Here is a 22,776-nt window from a genome sequence, read left to right as displayed (position 1 = left end):
AATTGAAGGAGTTTCAAAATTCTGGTGGAGAAAACAATTCAAAGCATAATTATATATATTATTTGTAATATATTTTAGCATTTCCAATTGGATCTCCACTTTTAATGCTTGTGAATTGCCATTTACTAAGACCAAAGTGTCAAGATTTATATTACTATTTGAGAAAATCAAGGTCATCAACAGTGTAGTTAAATACAGAATTATTTATTCTACTTACAACATGTGCAATTTCAATTTGTATACATAATTAAATATTAAAAACATATCATATAAACATCTTGCTGCATTTTGTGGTGTAATATTTTCAGCTTACAGAATATCTGAATGCTATGTATAAGAGAACTGTAATAATTTCACATTTTGGAGTTTATTGTCTTAATAAAAATAAAACTTTCTTAAAAATATACTAACACATACCTGCATTAGAAATAACAATTTGTAAGTATCTGTTGCTATCACTGTCTGGCACTGTCATTATCACTATCACTATTTGTAAGTACTATCAAATGACATTATCAGACTTCAGCCATGATAATGAAGTATTAGTTATCACAGTATATCAGTTAGCATATTAAAATGCTGTAAATTGCAAAACTAAATCCATTTTGAATAAAATTTAGACCTACATTAATTAGAAATATAAAGAGGAATATACACAGCTATTAGAACACTCTGAGTACTGGAAAATGGCAGAATATGCTTAAATATGTGCTGTAATCCCTTTAAATACTTAAATCAAGACTTAACACTTTCAGTAGTTATAAATTATGAAGACATGGATCTGGAAATTAAGAATTCCACCATACCAGGTCAGAAAACAAGGGACTACCTACCTTGGTTTCTTCTAAACAGCAATAAATAAAAAGTTCAAATTAAAAAAAAAAAAATAAACAAAAAAAAACCTTTAATCTCAGGACATGTTTGGTTTTAGTAGCTCTTCCTTATAAGTTCTTTCACTAATTTACAGAGCTATGTTTTGGCCTATTTAGGTTTAGTATTTGTGACAGACTGTAGAAAGAAGTTCCACAGCTTAAATGTGACCTCTGTAAAGAAGTCATCATCTAAGATTTAAAAAAGTTTTAAAATGTTTTTCACTTAGTGCTTTCCAGTTCTAATACTTAAAAGGACAGCAAAAATTACTCTGTGTTCAGTATATCCATATATGTTACAACACTATAGACTCTTGATGTAACATCATTACATATTTTTTTCATCCTTCTGTATACTTTTTGTACTTTCATTTATTTATTTATGGCACTATGAATCATAATCATTTGTTTTAACCTCTAGATCTCAGCCAGCAATAGTTAATATTTAATTCTAAGTCCATCATTCTGAATATAAAGTTGAACAATTTTTATGTGAAGTATTTTACACTTCTCTAATATAATTTTCATCTAATATTTTATTGTTAACTTTTTGCTACCATAATGCATTTCTCTAACTTTACAGTTAGTTCTTCTTTTCACTTAACTACATCAACATAATGTTCAACTGTTCATCTTTTCTAAACAATTTAGTATATTGAAAATTGAATTTATGACAGATATTCCTGCACATCTCACTGCATGAAGAGAATTATTTATGCTCGTTCTTGCTTTCCTAAATTTGAACCACAACATTTTTTTCCTTGAAGAGCATTTGCTAAATTAACTTGTGGATTGCTTTATGGAGACTAAAATGAAATTTGCTTTCTAGTTAGCATATGCATCATGTCCTTAAGATAATAAATTCTAAGCTGTGTCCTAATGACTTGATAGAAATGTTGTAATGTAACTAATTGTGAGTATAAAAGATGAAAGCTTTCGAACGCATGGGTCATTACATTATGCACTATTTCCCAGTACGGTCATAATGTCGTATTGCAGGGCACTGTCTATAAGCAGCATTAATTTTCTGGTGTCACAGATATTTAAATTCTCGAGCATTGTTTTTTCCTGCAGTAAAACAGCATTAGAAATCACAGTGTGTTTAAAATAGATATGAAAATATTTTCTCATTATTCTGATTTTAGAAATGTATTAATCACTGATATATGTGAAAAGCAGTATCATTAACACTGGTCTGAGTGACAGAAAAATACATAATTATAAAAAATGACTAGTGCCCCGTGAACTACCTCTGTTATAAAAGAAAATGTCTGCACGTTTAATTATAGAAATGTCTTAAAGAAAAGAAGAAAATGGAAAAGAAAAAAAAAAAAAAGAATAAAGAAAAAGGAAAAAAAAAAAAGCATAAAGAAAAGGGAAAAAGGAAAAAAAAAAAAAAAGGAAAAAGAGAAAGAAAAATGAAACCAAGAAAAAGAAAAGGAAAAAAAAAACAAACCAAAAACAACAAAGAAAAAGAAAGAATAAAAGAAAAAAAAGAGACGAAGGATTCATATTTTTTTCATGTACTTTTTGAAGGCTTTATTGGGATGCATAAATTTGAAGAACTGTAAGTGCCTAGTCCCATCTATTATAATAAAATATAAAATATAATGGTTTGATTGCCCATGTTGGATAAAATATGTCTCCAGAAGCAACAAACCAGAATATTTATCTCTAAATTCCTAACTTGGGTAAGCAACAAGGTCCAAAATCAGATTCTATTCTCTTTAAGTTTTACTGATTCTACATTTTGTTACTTCCACTTTTAAACCCTTTGTAATCCTTATGACACTTTTCCATCCACTGCTAATAATGATAATAAAATTAATATATAAATGTTTTATAGATACTAGGATACTCATTCTCTTGTATGTTCATTTTTCTTTTTCATTGTTTACATATGTTGAAAGGACAAATACTTGTTGATGTGAATATGCTGAACTTAAGAACAAAAATAACATTCGTGCATTCAGTTGTTCAACTAACACAACTAAAAAAAATAAATAGATTTGTGATTCAGCATGTGAATTCCCAAGCATTTCTTACTTTGATTTAGCTGTTCATTTATTTTACAAATGTAAATAATGCACTGAATGTCAATGCTCTTAAGAAAAATGAAACATTCTATGGTCTGTGAAATATTCAGAGGCTTGTCAACAAAATGAGTGTATAAAACAAAGTATACAACCATCTGCTTAGAATTATCGAGATAGATACTAGACTAATACTTTTGGCAATGAGGGTGAAGCAAAAAAAAAAAATTATTAAAATTTATTATATACAAATATATGTAGATCTTCATTGTCTCTTTGCCTCTTTTCTATACAGAATTACATCTTTTATCTTATTACTGCTGTTTATGGTGCAAAAAATAACAAGTAAATGTATTTTCAAGTAAAATATTTTATGGCAATATATTAATGCCTATTTTGTTCTCTCTCTCTTTTTTTCTTTTTTTTTTTTTTTTTTTTTTTTTTTTCTGTTCCTGATTTTTGGCTGTTGGTGCTTCTTGTTTTTTCTCCTTCCTGTTTGAGCAGTGGTTTTTGGCCAGTTTGTATTTTTCCAGACATCACTTCATGATGTGGTTGAAGTATACGATGGCCCAACGCTGCAGTCTTCTTTGTTATCTTCTCTCTCAGGGTCTCACTCAGGTATCTTTTAATAGGAATGCCATTAAATTATTGTTTATTTTATATTACCTATAAAAATAGTGAAACTGAAAGAAACAGAAATGAAAGCTCGTATTGTCTTACATACATTTTGGAGAAATATATGAAATCCAGATTTGGCAAGAAAAGCTTAATCACTCAGAACAGTTTTAAGTAATGAAGGAACAGAATCTAAATAAGATCTTTTCTTATCCTATTTGTTTATTATAGTCAGTATTTTAGGCTTCTTTCTTTGTGCATTTATTGTTCTTATCTACTGAGTAATTTAAAATGAATATTAGACACAAAAAGGGAAAGAGGCATATACTTATGATATAGTGAAATGGTATAGTATATACACATGTTGATTTAAAGAGGTATGTTGTATAATGATATGTATTATTTTATTTGAGGGAAATATACATATTCATAATAACTGAGCCAAGTTTTAACCTCTCTTTTTTAGAACAACATAATATGTCCATCTTATGGTGTTGAAATCATATATATTTAGCAAAGTTACTAAAGTGGAACAGTATTTTGGGTGTTCTTTTTAACTGCAAAGTTATTGACAGGTATTCTGAACACTTCTTTAATAAAACCTGGTTATGATAGCTTTCTATTTGCTTTGTTTGAGTAGGTGAATCCCTTCCGTTGAGCTCAGGTAACCAGATCACAGTTAGATTTACTTCAGTTGGACCAATAACAGCTAAAGGATTTCATTTTGTTTATCAAGGTGAGACAGCCTGGAAAAATGTGTATATTTATTCATTTACTTTCACAAATTGCATATCAAGAGAGAGGGACAGGCAAAAAAAATGTAAATGAAATTAATAGCCTTTTAATGTGTTACAAGTTTCTTTATTTCTAACTATTTAAATAATGTTTTAGGACTGTTCTTGTATCTGTATTTAAAAAAAAAATAAGTATTTAAGAACTGCAAGATAGGTTCCAAATTTAAAAAGACAGTTATACATAGCAGCTGTTTCTATGTTTGCTAATCTGACTGACTAATGCTATATCCATCAGGCTGCTCAAACTGGCTTATCTCTCAGTTTAAATATGAATAACTGAATGATATTACTTGTGGTAGAATCAGTGATCTTGCTATTTTTAAAGATGTTTATCTTGGAATGCATTATTTTTCTTTTCGTGGATCAAACACAGAAACTGTAAAACATCAGTACTTGTAATTGCAATTCATTTTCCATGATATTTAAATCTTGATTTGAAAGGCAGAAATATGCATTAAAATAACAACAACAACAACAATAATAATAATAATAAGTAAATATCAACCTGACACAGAAATATTGTTTTGTATTCACTGAATATTTCACAGTATCTCTTTTCAGTGCCATTTTAGAAAAGGTTCAGTGTAGATTCTATACATTACTCTTAATCTTGGTAAGGATATCAGTGCTATGCTCTCCTAAATAATCGCTCTGTCAAGTAATTAATGTTGTGAAGATCAAGATGAGGATTAAACAAATATTCTTAATTTTCAAATAGCTGAATGTTGCCTCTAGTCATTCTGAATATCTGTGTATTCCTCCATCAAATCTAGAATTAAAATCCATATTTTGTGTGTTTCCAGCCGTTCCAAGAACAAGTGCGACACAGTGCAGCTCTGTGCCTGAACCAAGATTTGGAAAAAGAATTGGAAATGATTTTGCAGTTGGGTCCTTGGTTCTGTTTGAATGCAATCCAGGATACATCCTCCATGGGTCAACAGGAATTAGATGTGATACTGTACCAAATGCACTGGCACAGTGGAATGATTCACTCCCTACATGTGTTGGTGAGTTCTTATAACTTTTTAATAGAACTAAATTGTAGGCCATTATTTCTAGCTGAACATGTTTTGTTTTGTGTTTGTTTTTGTTGTTGTTGTTGTTGTTTTTGTTGTTCTGTTTTTTTTTTTTTGTTTTTTTGTTTTTGGTGTTTTTTGTTTTTTTTTTCCAATCCACACAATATTTTAGTCCTGCCTACTTTGCTCACTTTCTTCTCCATTCAAGGCAAGATTCTATTACTCTTTGTACTCTAAACTTGCTGTTACATTTCAGTAGTTTCATGAATGTACTCCCGCTATAATTTATGGATTGGCTTCATTACATTAACATAGGAGAAGGTCTCTGGCTGTCCCTTAATTACAACTCAGAAATAACAGTTTGTTCCCTGGCTGACTCCAATACTAAGATGCTCTCTCATCTTTTGTATCTTTCAAAAGAGATTGCAACCTACAGTAAAGAAGACAAATATAGGAAAGATTTATAAATCACAGAAATAGAAATAGATTTCTGGTTCATTGATTAAAAACAAACAAACAAGTATTTTTCCAGAGCACAAATTTTCTGGTCATACAGGATAAAATTCTCAACTGTCAAATATTAAATTAATGTGCATCATTTCACATTAGGAAAGCTGATTTGCTGCACTTGGAAATCTGGTGATTGCTCTAAAGAGCCTCAACTGAAAGAAATAAAATTATATTCATGCATTTTTTCCATGTTTACATCTTGGACAAATATGGCAAATCCTCTGATTTGCAAGTTATATTTTAATAAAGTTAGAATTATTTTTAAATATGGAAAACAGTTTTTTGTTTTGTTTTGCTTTTTTAATTTATCAAATTTGTTTATCAGTTATGTAGATGCCTCAAACCATAGGTGCCATCAAACTTTGCTAATTATAACATCTGCTGCAGTACTGTCTGCATAATACATTAATTTTGTTCAGTTGGATATATTACAGACCATTAAAAACACCTGAAGAACACAGTTCCCAACTAAACATTAAATGCATGTGTGAGTTAAAGTTAACTTGATAGATAACAGATTTTTTATAAAAGGTGTCTACTACAAAACTACATTATTGAACTGGATGGTTTAAAAATAAAAATAATATAAGTAATAATAATAAATAATAATAATAAAATTCTTCAAAATACTAAAATTTTGATAGAAATCAGGACTATGTACTACTGGGGTAATATTGCTAATATACTATTATCCCAATATTATATATAAATAATGTTTATTGGAACTGTTTCAGTCAAAAGAAACATTTACAGTTGTTGTGAGGGCTACTTCAAAACTAATGCCTCATATTTTATTACTTTGGCTCACCATGTCAAAGGTGGATGTTGATGGTAGAGCAGTACAGCTTAAACTCTTCCATCAATATTCTGTTACATTTTGTTGCCATGTGGCAGAGAGCAGCAGAGGGGCAGTCTGACAAAACGGCATCTGTGCTGGAAACGAGGGTGTGGAGTGGAACTTTTCCATGTGGAAAAAAAAATTGTACCCTCTTGATGTTCCACAGTGCTTGCTGAACATTTATGGAGACCAAACAGTGGATATTAGTACAACAAGGTGGAAGATTTTCCATTTTAGCAGCAATGACATCATAGCAGCTGTGAAACTGTGGGTAACCTCCACCGGTACGGATTGTTACAAGTGTGGCACGCATGCTCTTGATTATTATTTGCTCTGAAGAGCAAATGGCAGTGACTGTTGAAAAATAGTGTTTAGTGGCTGAGAGTTTGTTCTATCAAACAATTTTATGATGTTTTTTATATCTGTTGTGTGGAAAAAATAAGAGGCGTTACTTTTGGAGCTGCCTACATATATCAATAAGAAACAAAACTATATTTATTCTCCGTGATTATGGCTAAATTGGTAGAAATGTACTCTTTATATCCTTTAACTATTTAACTTCACCTTTCACATATTGCAGTAATACAACTGCTATAAACAGTTATTTTTGTCACTGATCACAATTGATATACGGAAACAGGAACTATCTCTCTAGGCAAATTGATCTGAGAAAGGATTAAAGCTCACCTTATATGCAAATAACATGGTGTTAATAAGAGTGATAATATATGTATGAGAGGAAAATTGCACTGAATTAAATCAATTTAAAATCTGAAGTAGTACACATGACCATATCAAATCGCTTTTAAATCTAGTTAATGTTTGTTTCCTTACGGATAGCAACATCAATTGTTTTTCCTGTTCATCCATATACTTGCAATTATTTAAATGTTTTAAGCGTCAGTGACCTTTAGTATATTTATATTCATATAGTTCCCAACAGATTCTATAAATTATATGCCATCTAAAATGTAGTTACTGTATTCAGTATTAGACAAGTGGCATTATTCTATTTAGTTTCTAAATCATCTTTATATTCTTACCAAATCAGTTCTGATCTTAGTAGGGTTGCATAGAAATTATATATTAGTTTCTAACAGTTCTGTTGAACCGTCTCATCAATCTCTTCCTTCAGCTTTTTGAATACCAATACGATATCTGTATCTAGATTAAACTGCAATTTTATTTGTCCCTCTTACAGCATGTAATGATCTAGACAAGATAAAATCACACTGAATATTCAGAAGGCAAACAGAGTTTCTGTGTGCTTATGTCTTATTTATATGTAACACTTTTATTAATCCATGTGAAAGTATATGATAAGAACAGTCTTAAAAGCATTTAACCATTTCTTACTAATATGAAAGAATCATAGTCTGCAGCAGAAGAATGAATAGAAGCAGAGAGTTGTCAACGCATTCAGACTAGTGATATTAATTATTTAAACAAAATAGCAATATTAGGAATATTCTTACCGCATATTTATATCTTTTAGGCTAATGCAATATAAAAATGTTCAGACTAAGCACTGACAAAAAAATATAATGCTTTATATTTTTAAGAATGCTAGGAAATGGTACAGTGGGTTTCATTTTCTTAAAGGTCAAATAAATAAGACAAGAGAATATGAATCTGATTCTCCACATAGAAAACCGTCAAAATCCTAGTTTTCCCTAATATTTTTTTCATCTAAAAGAACATTTTTGAGATTCAAGACTTTATTTTCCTAGAGCAAACATAAAATTTTAAATGAGTACAAATTTAGAAAAGCTTTTAGCTGTGACATGCTTAATATTGTGTAAGCTTTTTTAACAACTTTTCTCATTTCTGAGGCTTCATACTTCTTTTCTTGTCTTGTTCATTTATTTTCAGTGCCCTGTGGTGGAATTTTAACAAAGCGCAAGGGGACCATTTTGTCTCCCGGTTACCCTGAGCCTTATGACAACAATCTGAACTGTGTGTGGAAAATCACAGTACCAGAAGGAGCTGGGATTCAAGTATGTATATTTAGTATTTTCTTGTTGTCTGTCATTGCATTTAAAACTGGTTTTCCTGATTCAAGAGCGTGAAATGAATATTTATCCAAAAATTCTTTCTTTCACTAATGGCTGTCAAGATTGAGCTTATTCTATATCTATTGTTCTTAAAGGTGAAAGATTTACAGAAATCTTAAAAGCTATATCCATATATTTTAACTTAGAGAAAAGCACCAGTAATTCAAAATATATCATTTCATTCAGTAAGAAGCCAGAGGAAATAGGTATGTTTTCTGTGTTGTTTATGTTGTTGTTTGTGTGTGTGTGTGTGTGTGTGTGTGTGTGTGTTTTCCCCCAGAAACTGGATATATATATCTTTCTTGCAGAGTGAAATTGAATAGGTCCTTTTCTTGGGAAGATCATATATGCTGTCCTAGCAGCTATGTTATTTTATGTATAATTATGAAAGTTTGTATGGGATGAACTGACAAAACACTGACAAAATTCTTCTTTACAAATAGCTGGATTAAGAACATGGAGCATATAGCAGATAAATATTCGTATAACTAAGTCACATGGTGAAATATTTAAAGAAATATTATTACTGGAGAGGTAGTTTTGTCTAATCTATTAGAATTTCTAACTTGATCATATTTCTAGAATACCAATTACCATGAAAACATGATTGTAAGTTTTCTATTTCTTTCCTTGCTTCAAATAAAAATATAAAATAAAATAAAATGAACTATTTTGATTCTGTGTGTAAGGCTTTAATAAAGATTCGGTTTCCTACTGGACACCATTTGAAACAGAAGATATTTCTAAATTTGCATGTGATGTTTTTGAAAGAAAACAAGAAAGTCATTTTGGATGATTTATTGTGTCTGGTTTTCAATAAATTATAGAGCTTTTACTTTATTCTCCCATATCCTCCAGAAAAATTTTTCAAAGTAGAATGAGTTTATAGTGTCTTGAATTATGCACTCGATTTTTTGAAGTGTTTATCTCTTATCACAAAATGCACGTGGTGACTGAGTTTCTAGATTTGATTTCAAATTAGGTGTCTAACCTGCATGATATTCTTTTGCTTAAGAGCTATAATGTGATGATAATATGATGATGCATTTGGTAATATTTTATTTTATTTTAATTAATTAATTTAATTTTTAATTCTCACAAGTTTTTCTGCAAAAAGAGCTTGTTTCTTTCTGTTGTCATGGACAGTCACAAAGTGTAATACTTAGGCTTGGTCCTTTGACATATTTGATTTTGAACACTAGCTCTAAGAATGTCCCTCATATAGTGAACTGAATATGGATGATAAAGGAACTGTAAGATGGAGCATATGTCAAAACCCTCACACCATATTTTCTGAAATGTATCTGAGAACTAAACATTGGTTTATAACCGGACATGGTACTGAAATTTTAGCTTCTTTTTTCTTTCTTCTCTTTCCACCCATAGGAAAGAGCAAAAAAAATCAGATATATATATCATGTGTACATATACAATTATTATTCTGCAATTCAGGTACTTAAGGAAACATTTAAAAACTTCGGTGCCTGATGTTGTCCTACATGCAAAGGAATGCTAATCTTGAATATCCACATTAGATAATGTCTTGTGTTTACTTAGATGTATAAAATATCTGGACATTCTACCTGATCAGTATTCTCTCAGTGTATCAAGTATATTTTCCCTGCTTCAAAGAAGATTAAAATAATAGATTTGCGATACATTCTCCTATATCAAATGTGTATGAGAGTATTATAATAGTATGAAACTATTTAGGTGTGAATAACTACATTGTTGAATTTTTTTGAAACAGTATGGCCAGAAGTAAATGATGAATTGTGTAATTATATCAAATCATATCAAATCAAAAAAGCAAAGATTTAAAGGTTGATTTGGGTAAATCGGAAGAGGATGAGTTGAAAACCAATCTTAAAGCACCTACCTTAAATAACTGAAACTAAAAGATTAATAATTTTATCTGCTGTGGTTCCTTATAAATTAAGTCAGAAAGGTACCTTGAGTGATAGATAATTCAAAATATTTAGTATAGATTTTTACTTTACTGCCTGAAGAAATGTCTTTTTTTATTCACTGGCTACTAGGAGGCTAGGGCTATAACATACATAACTTGTACAAAAATAGCTGTTTTAAATTAGATATTTTATGACTAATGCAAAACAAAACCTGTAGCAATCTGGCAGTTCAAATATATTAAAAACATGAGATAAATTTAAATTCAGTCTGCAGGTTTCCTACGTACCTGTGCTTCCTATTCTGTATGTTCCTGACAGAGTCACAACAAACAAGCTGGAAGATGTAAGGATAGAGCACAGCCCTGACAAAAAGGACCTGGGGAAACTGAACATGACCCAGCATTGTGCCCTTGCAGCCCAGAAAGTCAGCTGTATCCTGGGCTACATCAAAAGAAGCAGTGTCAGCAAGTCAGGAGAGGTGACCCTGCCCCTCTGCTGTGGACTGGTGAGACCTCATCTGGAGTACTGTGTCCAGATGTGGAGTCCACAGTACAGGAGAGATATGTATCTGTTGGAGTGAATCCAGAGGAGGGCCACAAAAATGATTGAAGGGATGGAACAAGTAGCTCTCCTACAAAGACAGGCTGAGAGAGTCGAAGCTGTTCAGCCTGCAGAAGGATGGACCTGATAACAGCCTATCAGTATCTAAAAGAAAACTATAAGAAAGAACAGCTGTTTAGCAGGGTCTGCTGTGACAGAACAAGGGGAAATGGTTTAAGACTAAAGGAGGGGAAATTTAAGTTGGATATAAGGGAGAAGTTATTTTACAGTAGAAATGGTGAGACACTAGAACAGGTATTCCAGAAAAGTGGTGGTTGCGCCGTCCTTGGAGACATTCATGGTGAGGCTGGATAAGGCTCTAAGCAACTTCGTCTAGCTATGGATGTCCTTGTTCATTACAGGAGTCTTGAACTAGATAACCTCCAAAGACCTGATTCAGAGCTCATTCGAGTATTTACAAATCCATTTCAATCTAAAACTAATCAATACTGATTTGACTGTAGCATCTGACCAATTTCTATATGATGCATAGTGTTTAAAGCTCCTGAGAAACAGCTAGGTAACCTCAACATTCCTTCCAGCTAAAAAGTTCGAGTCACAAATTCCACCTAGAAGAATAATTACCTACTTGTACTGTCACTATGCTTATATCTGTTGTTGAAGATACTTCATATTGGAGAAAAGTTAAGGAAGGAAAAGGTAGACAGAAGAAAAGCAAATACAACACTGTGGTTAAGACACATGAGACACATGAGTAGGATGGCTTCAGTTTAATTCCTGTTTCTATTACTCTTTATATGGTTTTCATTAAACAATTATTTCACTTTAAATAAATAAATAAATAAATAAATCCCCACTCTCTCCCCTCTAGAACAGGAACTGGAACCTGCCATTTCTGTATTTTGTAGTGAGTGTTTTCACTTCATGAGAATGGTTTTGTGCTCCCTCTTGAATGAGTGGAAGGATTATACCATCTCTGGATGGAATAAAGTGAAAGTTCTGCCTATTGCTTTCAGAATGCTAGTAAATACTTTTCCCCAGGAGATAAGTCACAGATGAAGATAGATGAACACAAGTGGCTGCTCTTACCTGGAGGAAGAATTGAAAATGCAACTGACATCATTATGGGATTGCTTTTAATTCTGGTTAAACTAGAAGAATCACAAAGAAGCTGAAGTAATTGCTAATAGTGTATATTTTCCCCTCAATGTCCTTCAAGGGTATTAGAATAGTATACTATGCCCAGATTGCTATGTAACTCTTGTCAGTGATAATATATAGTTGTCACTAAGGGTCACAGAACCTATGAGTCTGAATTGGCAATTAAATCCAACTGAATTGTTTCAATGCAATTGTATTCACTTAATGATATATTTCATTATCTTTGCAATAACACTAAGAAACAGCTTTTCATGATTGAAAGAAACAGAGCTCCTGAATATCCTGTTCTATTCTATTCTGGTCTCATCTGGTCTACAATTTAAGGTATTCTTTTTGCTTTAATAAAATGGGGATTAGGTTCATGTACTTAACCTTTTTTAAAAATATATATATATTATTATGATTTATTTCTTTATTTTTGTAGGTGCAAGTGGTGAGTTTTGCTACAGAACACAATTGGGATTCTTTAGACTTTTATGATGGAGCTGACAACAATGCTCCAAGGCTTGGAAGTTATTCAGGTGACAGAAGATTTTACAATAAGCATTTCACAAATTCAACATGTGTTGTAAACACGTTGCTTTTTTATATTTTTTTTTCTGCATTTGCTACTCCTATAATTAACAATTGATAGTATTATTTTTATTATAGCAATCATTCTCATAGACTTTCATAAGGCTGAAAATTTGAATAATTTAGGAATGACATAACATTCAAAGGCTCCCAAGCTATAAGCATGAACTTTGAGGATATTAATCTCGTTTGTCCACTCTTGTAGCAGGTACCAGAAATACTGACCTCTTAAGTAGATATCTCCTGAAATTTTACATGTCGTTCTTTATCCCTATTTTAGATAAACGAGACAGTTCTGTTTGCTCTTAAATTTCTTTTCCTTTATTCTATTTCATTCACATATATGAAATGACATTATAGATGAGCTTTTGTCTTGTCATTCTGAGTGTCTTGTTACAAACTCATGCTAAATCATAAAAATTTTTATGTACATTTTTAGGAATAGCCCTACCAAAAGTGTTCTGAGCTCTTTTATATATTTTGCTATGATGATTAAAGTTATACCTGTTAGGAAGTTTGCTCTTACTTTTAAGAAAATCCTAGTGGAATCCTTCTGTCTCTGATAATGTGGTACACTGAAAATATAATAAAACTTTCTATAGAGACAGGTATTTGACAATCATGCATGATGACAGTGCTTTGAGCAACATGATCTAATGAAAGATGTTCAGGCCAAAGCAAATGAAGTTGGATTAGATGATTTTGGCAACCCTGCCTGTGACAGTAAGTTTGGAACTAGATAATTTTTGAGGTTGCTTCCAACCCAAGTCATTCTATGATATTTAAGTGTCTGTTCCAACATATGCAAGTCTATGATTTTGTGATTCTATGACAAAATAGGATAGAATTGGTTTTATAACATTTCCCTCTCTCTTATCTTCTCCTTCCCCTTCACCCTTTGTCTTTTTGTACACTGACACACATTTCATCATGTAGTTAATTTCTCTGCATTTCAGTAATATTTTTCTTTTTTTTTTTCAGGAACAACTATACCTCCACTTCTAAACAGCACATCAAATAACCTGTACCTAAACTTTCAGTCTGATATCAGTGTATCTGCTGCTGGCTTTCATCTTGAGTATACAGGTAATGTAGAGATGTTCAATTAATTAAGAGTGCTTTTCAGTTCCAGACCTAAGTGGTAAAAAAGAATATTCTCTCTTATTATGCATTATGAGCTACATACAGTTGCTTCAATTCCAGTGGCAAAATTGTCATTTAATTACATAGGTAAAATCTGAACATGCATGAACTGGGATGTTTTGTTCATCTTCTTTTCAACTTTCATTTTCACATCCTCAGACATATAACAGGAGTAACTGTATACCCCACAAACTTCTCTGGTAGGCTCAACTGTACTCTGCAGCAGAGCCCTTTGGATCCAACTGTGTCTGGCCCAGGGCAGCCACTAACCACTCCTCAGAGCAACTGTCCCTGCAGATCCTACTACTATCATAATCTGGATATTATGACCAGTACAATAAAAACAATAAAATACTCACTACATATAATGACATTGAAGTATATGATAAATCAGGAGAATTATTTCAAATGTTTTTATCATTTCTGAAGACACTACAGTTATAAACAAAGTTGCTATCTGAAAGAGATTGCGTTATCATACTAACTGGCATTCTGACAGTCACTGATGTTTTCTTAGAATTTTATTGTTACCAGGCTATGCAATTCCCTCTGCTTATATTTCCTCTGCAGTCTGATCTGCATAATTGTTTCATAGTTAATTCTTGTCAATTTTACAGTATGCAGATCCCATACTCTGATCTGATTAGCCTGTCAGAGAACACAGCCTTGCAAAAATGCTTCTTTTTCCATGTCTAAACATTCATCACAGGTTATATTTATTGTTCTGTTTCCTTGAAATACAGATACTGTCTCAGCTTCTTACAACCTTGGAGGAAAAAACAAACAAAAAACATAGGAATTTAGGAAAATGAAGTAATACAAATCTGAATCCAGTGAAAGTGAGAATGCCTATGTGTATTCATACTGTCCAAAAAAAATTGAAGCACGTAGTGTACTACTAATATGCAGTTCTCATCCCTAAATAAAGAAAGCATTTACCGTGTATTGTTACAAGTGTCATTCCATGCCAAAGTCAACAGATGTAGATATGATGGGTGTGTGCATGAATTTATAGTGTGTATGAGTGAGAGTTTGTGTACATATGCACGATATTCTCTGTGAGTGAATAAATCAAAGTATAAGCTGGAAAAAAAATGTGATTTAGGGAAGAATATTGATGTTTCTCAGTAGATACTTGGTAGCCATTAGCTCAGTGAATTATCAAGATTAATAATTAATGTTTCATGTACAAGTAATAGAGATATGCAGTTAAGAAAATAACACAAATTTTGTGATGGAGTAAGGAAATCTCACAACAATGTCTAAAACTGTAATCCTTGTTAGAAACAGATGAAGGGGCAGAAATATTGAGAAAAAATATTGAATTGCTGACAGAGTAAACTGAATTAAAATTTTCTGTGGTACACAATATGTTTTGTAGAGATGTGCTCTTAAATTATTGTGCACATATAGTAATTACTGAAGTCTGTGGTCTGACAAATATGAAATAGGATTAAGTGACCACAAAAACTTCATAAAATCTTTCAAATACACTACAAACCAAATAAAAAATAGAACATATTATCAAGATTGTTTTGAAATTTAAAATAGAGACACACTTTTACAAAATCCCATACTGTAAATTCCAAAATGATTAAATTATTTTGTAGAATAAATGTGGAAAACATATAAAGAGTTAGGCATTCTTTTTTACTATTCTCTGTCTCATAGTAGAACTAAAGCTTGTTTTCAGAACACGCAGTCTGGGTTCCTGTCAGCTGAACTACATAGGAGTTTATAATTTGTAAAACGCAAGAAAGATGCAGAGCACTTGGAAAGGGTCCAGAGGAGGGCCACTAAGATGATCAGATTGCTGGAGCACTTCTCTTATGAAGAAAGGTTGAGGCAGCTGGGCTTGTTTAGCTTGGAGGAATAAAAAAGGCTCTGTGGAGACCTCACTGTGGCCTTCCAGTACTTGTAGGGAGTGCATAATCAGGAGGGAGAATGACTGTTTACATAGATTGAAAATGATAGGACAAAGAGGAATGGTTTTAAACTCAAACAGGGGAGATTCAGGTTAGAAGGAGGTTTTTCACTCTGGGTGGTGATGCACTGGGGCAGGTTACTCATAGAGGTTGTGAATGGCCTATCCCTGGAGGCATTCAAGGCCGGGCTGGATGTGACTGGTCTAGTGGTTGGTGACCCTTGCCACACCAGGGAGGCTGAAAATCAGCCAATGCCCTAAACCAGTAATGGACACTGAGGAAATAGGACCAGACTAAGAAAAGATTATAAAATTTTGCAGTTAATGTGGATCTTGACTTCTAGCCACCAGCTGTTTCACTCCACAGATCCTGGCTATTGTTCCCTATTACTAGCTAGGGAAGACACGACCTCTATTTGCTGCAGACTGAAGGATGCTTAGGGTTTTAATTTGTTCTTTTATTTTCAACCCTCTTTTTTTTTTTTTCACATAATGTGTAGAATTTTTGTATTGGTCTGAATTATGAATTTGATAAAGGAGATGTAGTTGAGGAACAATACTTTCCCATCACTGCTTGGAAGGAAGATGACAGAGAGAATTTATGTATCTCTTTAACTTTTGTCTCTTGTAGATTTGTGCACTGTAGAGTCAGATTTGTCAGGATTTTTCTCAGGATTTGAGAACTAATTATATAAAATTCTTGTCTTTATACTGAAATTTCACCATAAATGCACTGATCAGAAAATAATTCATTAACTTGCATAGCCACTTTCCTCTGATCATCTCTGACAGTGTTTCCTGCCATAAAAGTCTGGATTATGCTTTTAGAAAAAGTAAATAAAACATAATGATCACATTTTAATGACAATGCTTCACACAATTATTGCTTTTCATTTGGAACTGATACTAGTGGAAGTCAATAAGAGGAGTTAGGTAGTATATAGTTCTTAGTGAATATCTCACCAAAGTTAATTGGTAAGCAGTTGACAAGTGAGTTGGCTGTAAACATTTTTTTCAATGCATTGTCTACTTCCAAATCTATTTCACATATTCAAGTATACACAAATTTGAGGAGAAATATCTATCTCTTGCCATTTCTTTTGTCACAGAGATCATATTCAAAAACTTAATAGTGATCCCATGAATAATTGCTTTTCTGCCATGTTTTCACTTGTTGGTGGAAATTACAGATTTTTATTATATATCCTAACATAGATTTTATGCATTCTATGCCCCTATGTATCTTAATTTGATATTCAGTTCACCAGGTGAAGTTTCATTAATTACGTAATTATTCTTTATGAATATAAGTAGGTTTTTTTTGTTTGTTTTGTTTTGTTTTGTTTTTAATATCAATTTCTGTCATTACTTTATACATAATTTCCATAACATTCAATTATTTGTTTAAAATGAATTAAAATTTTGATGTAATGCTTATTCTACAATATTGCACTCAGTGTAGTGTTGGTCAGTGTTTTCTGGAATAGATGCTATGAAAGTGTGTGTGCTGCCAATTTAAGTTAGGTAGGCTATGATCAGTTCTGAGAACAGAGGTAGGAATGAGTGAGCCAGTGAAGAAGAGAAATTTATAGATTGCATTTAGACTGCAAATCATTGGAAAATGTTTCTTTTCTTTGGTTGGAAATAAGGAAGCTTTCCTCCCTTTATAACATTTTTTTCCAAAATATTAGTCTAGTATAGATTGCTTATATAGAAGTACTTCCTAAAATATCAGTATGCTGTGCCAAAGATGTTCAGTGTGAATCTATTGTCAGATTCTATGGTACTTAAAATGTCTGAACTTTTCAATTTTTCACAGCTATAGGTTTGGACTCTTGTCCTGAACCACAGGCACCAAGCAATGGGATCAAAATTGGAGACAGATACATGGTTGGAGATGTGGTTTCTTTCCAGTGTGACCAAGGTTATTCCCTTCAGGTGAGCGAAGTTTCCAATTTCAAATGGTACCTTTTAGTTCTTCGATGTGATTATGGTTAAGTCTGTCAATATCAAGTGGATACTGAACATTGATTACACAATTAATTTCCAAGACTTACAGATATTTCTATAAAATTCTAAATTTCAAACATTCAATTTTTCTGACAAGAGTCTGTTGTCCTGTGTTTCTTCTTTAATGATTACACTATTACTGATGGTGTGTTTAGTATTTATAGCTGAGCTCTGAGTATTCACAATGGACAATATAAAAAGCGGACAATAGGAAAATGAAGCTGTGAAAATGATCATTGGAATCTAACTTTTTTGTTTCCTGAGAAATGTCATTTTTTTGTTTGTTTTGTTAATTTTTGTTGATTTTGTTTTGTTTTGTGACCTTGTTTTTCTTGTTTGTTTGTTTGTTTGTTTGTTTTGTTTTGCATCCTTGTTTTGTTTCCAGACTTTGATACAAACATGAGCAGGCAATCCACAGTACATTTCTGAAATAAAAAAATACAAAGAGCACTGGAGTATAGACTAGACAAACACATATGAAAATACTCCTCCTTCCATAGCATTTTTCTGTCATGTAGAGTGAGACTTCATTACTACATTTATTCACTTATTTTATTTGCTTATTCTAGAAATAAGCAGATATGCCACCTTGTACCTGTGGAGAAAGTGTGTTTAATTTTATTCTAGGAGAGGAAGTAAATGGTTTGCACAGTAATAAACTACTTGTTATTACTCTTGATGTTTTACAGATACTTGATTCCCTCAGATGTTACAGACTTTGAACTAATAGGGAGATTTAACATTCAAATTAATAACTATTTTTCATATGAACATTAAGCAGATAAGATAAAATGCTACTGATTTTTTAATTAATTAATTAATTAATTAATTACTTTTTAAAATTTTTCGTGCTGAATCATCTTTATTTGTGCACTTTGTGATTTTGCAAGAAATCCCCAGTACTGTTTTCTCTTAGGAAATTTCATTTTATTTTATTTTGCTGTCCCTGGAATACAATCACAGTTACATGATGCTGATGAATAGTAAATGTAGTGGTTTATTCTGGTGGATTTTTTTTTACCAAGTCTGTAACAGATTGCCTTGAAATTGTAGCATCTACTCTGTTGCAAGGAGACACTCTGTTGTGAAGACTTTGCTTTATCTCAGTTTTTGGCTACTTTAGCTATTTCAAAGTTGCAGTTAAATCTGAAATTTAGAATACAAAGTCACAGAATCATTTATTATGAATTTAAAATTTTAAGCCAGTTGTATCTACTGTGTATAGTTAGTATATTTTTTTCATATTCCACAAATTAAGCAGATCAATTCTATGTGAACACCATTTCAATGAGATCTTTATTTTCTAAAACCTTGACTTAAACTAAAGCTGGAGTTGTGAAATTCATGTGTAGACTGTTAGAAACAATATTAAGAGAATAAATACAATTTTCTAATTGGCTAACTGTCCCTTGGTTAGGATTACATTCTGCTCTATTATCTTGAAAGTTTGACAAAATTCACAGCATACAGTCTACATTTTCTACCTTTTAAAATCTATCCTTTTTTAATTACTAATTTGTATTATTGGAATACAAATCGTGTTGCATATGTTATATACTGTTTATTATGCAAATCAGCAAATGTTGTGTTGTTTTAGGGACATTCACATATCACTTGTATGCCTGGACCAGTAAGAAGATGGAATTATCCAATTCCAATATGCTTAGGTATGTTCGTCATACATAAAACTTCTTAAACATGTCAGAATGGAAACTCCAGAGAGATGAATAAGTGGGGGAAAAAAAAAAAAAAAAAAAAAAAAGAGAGAGAGAACTTATTTTAAAGTGCAAGAGATCAGATTGAGATGAAGATTTTTTCAGTATACTGCAGAATTGGCAGAACTTCTCTGGAATGCTCAGTCAGAAGAAGAAAGAGCAACATATGCACTAGTCACTGTTTCCTGTATTAGTTATAAGACCTCCAGAAACCCTTACAAACGTGGTTCATTTATTTATGAATCATTTCCACAGTAGAGTGAAGAGTACTACAGAAAATGCTAAAATAAAAATAACATAACGTTATCATCTCTGATGAATGCACCATGAGGCATGTGTGCCCTATTTAACAAGACACTCTGTCATTCAAATCAAGCTGTATAGAAGACTATATTAATATTGTTGAGAGAAGCACTGGAAGCCTGCCAGAAACCTGAAGTATCTGATATGCACTACATTCATCTCTTTAGGTGATGAATAAATATGTCAGATATAAAACTTTTTTTTTGCATTCTTTTTCACTGAGTTGAAATGGCCTTTTGTTTGGGCTCCCTAATAAAAAAATTTATTCATATTTACAATCTTCAGTCTATAAGAAGCAAGATCCTACAGATCTCATAATAAATGAAAAACATTATTAAATTGTTATTAAATTATAAACGAAGAATGCAGAGTGAATGCCTCTCCTCTTTCCAAGCACGTGTAACTCAAATCCAAGCCAGTCAATTCAGATAAAGAGAAATATGTATTTTTTAAGTATCACTTGTAAATTACTCTGTAATAGATATTTAGTGGTAAATAAATGTTCATATATCATTTGAAATACAAATCCAGGTGTTACATTATTAACCATGAAAGGATCCTCAGTGGTCTGCTAGAATTTTTAGTGAATAATGTCATTTTTGCTTTTTTTTTTTTTGGCAGCACAATGTGGTGGTGGCATGTCAGACTTCAGTGGAGTGATCCTTAGCCCTGGGTTTCCTGGCAACTATCCTAGTAGTTTGGATTGCACATGGACAATAAAGTTGCCAATTGGTTTTGGTATGTGTTTGCTCATGACCTAAATAGGTTTTTGTTTAGAATGGTTCATAGATTCAAAACACAGTATATGTTTTAACACATCATGAGTGTTTATCCTGGGAAATAAATAAATAAATAAATGGATAGATAAATAAATAAATAAATTTGTGTGACAAATGGAATCAAGGAAGACTGAACAATGGATAAATATTTAGGAAGGTTGGGGTTGCTCAGGAATTTGCAGAAAGAGACAAAAACGTACAGTGTATTGATAGGCAAAATTTTAGAGCTTCCCTGTATTATAGTAAATGAAAGAGGAAAAAATGTCAGTTAGCATGAGTTTGCTGTTATTAAACAATGACAGCTTAAACTCTGGACAAATTTTGTTCAAGGAATTATATAAAACACTAGGTCTATAAATATTATGGATAGAGAAACAGCAAAGTCTGAATATCACGGAATCGTAGAATCATAGAATGGTTTGAGTTGGAAAAAAATCTTTAAGATCCTCTAGTTCCAGTTCCACTCCTATAGTCAGGGACACTTTCCTCTATACCAGGTTTCTCAAAATCCCTCCCAACCTGTCCTAAAATGCTTCCAGGAAGGTGGCATCCACAACCTCACTGGACAACCTGTTCCAGTGTATCACCACCCTCACAGTAAAGAATTTCTTCCTAATAAATTTCTAAATCTACTCTCTTCCATTTTAAAACCATTTTGCCTCTTCCTGACATTACTTATAAAAAGCCCCTCCCTGGCTTTTTTGTATGCACCCTTCAACTACTGAAGGATGCTATACTGTCTCTTGGAATTTCATAGAATCAATGAATCACCAGGGTTGGAAAAGAGCTAAAAGATCATCCAGTCCAACCATTCACCTGTTACCAATAGCTCCCACTAAACCATGTCCCTCAACACAACATCAAGTCTTTCCTTGAACACCCTCAGGGTCAGTGACTCCATCTCCCTGGAGTCACATTCCAGTGCCTGACCACCCTTTCTGAGAAGTAATACTTCTTAATGTCCAGCTTGAATCTGCCCTGCCATACCTTGAAACTATTCCCTCTGGTCCTAATTTCTGTATAGTAAGGAGAATTTGTAAGGTTTTGGAAGGTTGGCAAAATCAAATAATTACATTTTTAAGCAGAAACTTTCTTATTGCATGTAGATTATCTTCATGGAAAGAAGGACATAAATTATTAAGGTTTCATAGGCTTTCCCTGGCGTCTGAGGAGAAAGCTCTAAAAGGCAGAGACAAACACTAGCTATTACTGTTCAAGAGTTATTAAATTATTCATGAGTTTTCAATAGTTAATTTGACATTATATGATTTCCTTTCAGTGGTATATAAAATCATGTTGCTTGTCTTTTTCAGAAACACCAGTGGAGTTCAGTCATTTTTCTAGGAAAATTACCATATTATCAGCTCATAGTTGCACTAACTTCAGACAAAACACTAGCACCACTTTGCCGTATTTTATTTAGAAATATGTATAAACCATGGAGTGCTTAATGAACATTACAACTACTCATTTACACTTTTGAGACCCTAAAATAATATATGTAATCTGAATTATATGCTTAATATTTACTGTGTCTTATAATATATATGTATCTAAACTAAACATTTTCTTCTTTGTAAAGTGGGAGAGATCAGTTTATATACCACTAAAATGCAAATGCCGCATGGGTAGAATTCAAGCACTTCATATGTCACACCCACACCCACACATATACACAAAAGCCATATTTTATTTTAATAGAAACAAATACTGTTTTATGTAATTAAAAACAGGAAAAAAAATATTAAAAATATATTAAAAATAATTTTAAAAAATCCTAACTATTGAAAAAAATTAGGTTTTGAAAACTAAATGGAATGCAGTTAACATTCAGAATTGAAATTTGTCCTATTGATAAAATTGTTGAATCATAGATATTGAATTAGAAGGAACACACAGGAATTACCAAGTCCAACTTGTGGCTCCACAGAAAGCCACCTAAAAATTGAACTGTATTTGAAGGAGCAC

The 22,776-nt window shown here is 32.1% G+C and overlaps 1 protein-coding gene across 6 annotated transcripts in view; it reads left to right on the top strand.

Moving 5' to 3' along the window:
* The window catches only part of CSMD3 (CUB and Sushi multiple domains 3), a 467,721-nt gene that overhangs the window by 353,381 nt on the left and 91,564 nt on the right, over positions 1-22,776 (top strand). For 4 of the 6 annotated variants that reach the window (XM_032442883.1, XM_032442886.1, XM_032442885.1 and 1 more), the window contains 9 exons: positions 3,407-3,520; positions 4,155-4,253; positions 5,115-5,318; positions 8,548-8,672; positions 12,786-12,882; positions 13,916-14,020; positions 17,821-17,939; positions 19,609-19,678; positions 20,651-20,767. In XM_032442883.1, the coding sequence (XP_032298774.1) occupies positions 3,407-3,520; positions 4,155-4,253; positions 5,115-5,318; positions 8,548-8,672; positions 12,786-12,882; positions 13,916-14,020; positions 17,821-17,939; positions 19,609-19,678; positions 20,651-20,767 (1,050 nt within the window). The remainder of the gene's footprint in view (positions 1-3,406; positions 3,521-4,154; positions 4,254-5,114; positions 5,319-8,547; positions 8,673-12,785; positions 12,883-13,915; positions 14,021-17,820; positions 17,940-19,608; positions 19,679-20,650; positions 20,768-22,776) is intronic. The other 2 variants (XM_015856173.2, XM_015856172.2) reach the window with 1 other exon arrangement.

This window comes from Coturnix japonica, chromosome 2, assembly GCF_001577835.2.
Source record: "Coturnix japonica isolate 7356 chromosome 2, Coturnix japonica 2.1, whole genome shotgun sequence".
In the NCBI taxonomy this organism is placed as follows: Eukaryota; Metazoa; Chordata; class Aves; order Galliformes; family Phasianidae; genus Coturnix; species Coturnix japonica.
This window is presented reverse-complemented; position numbering and strand designations above follow the sequence as displayed.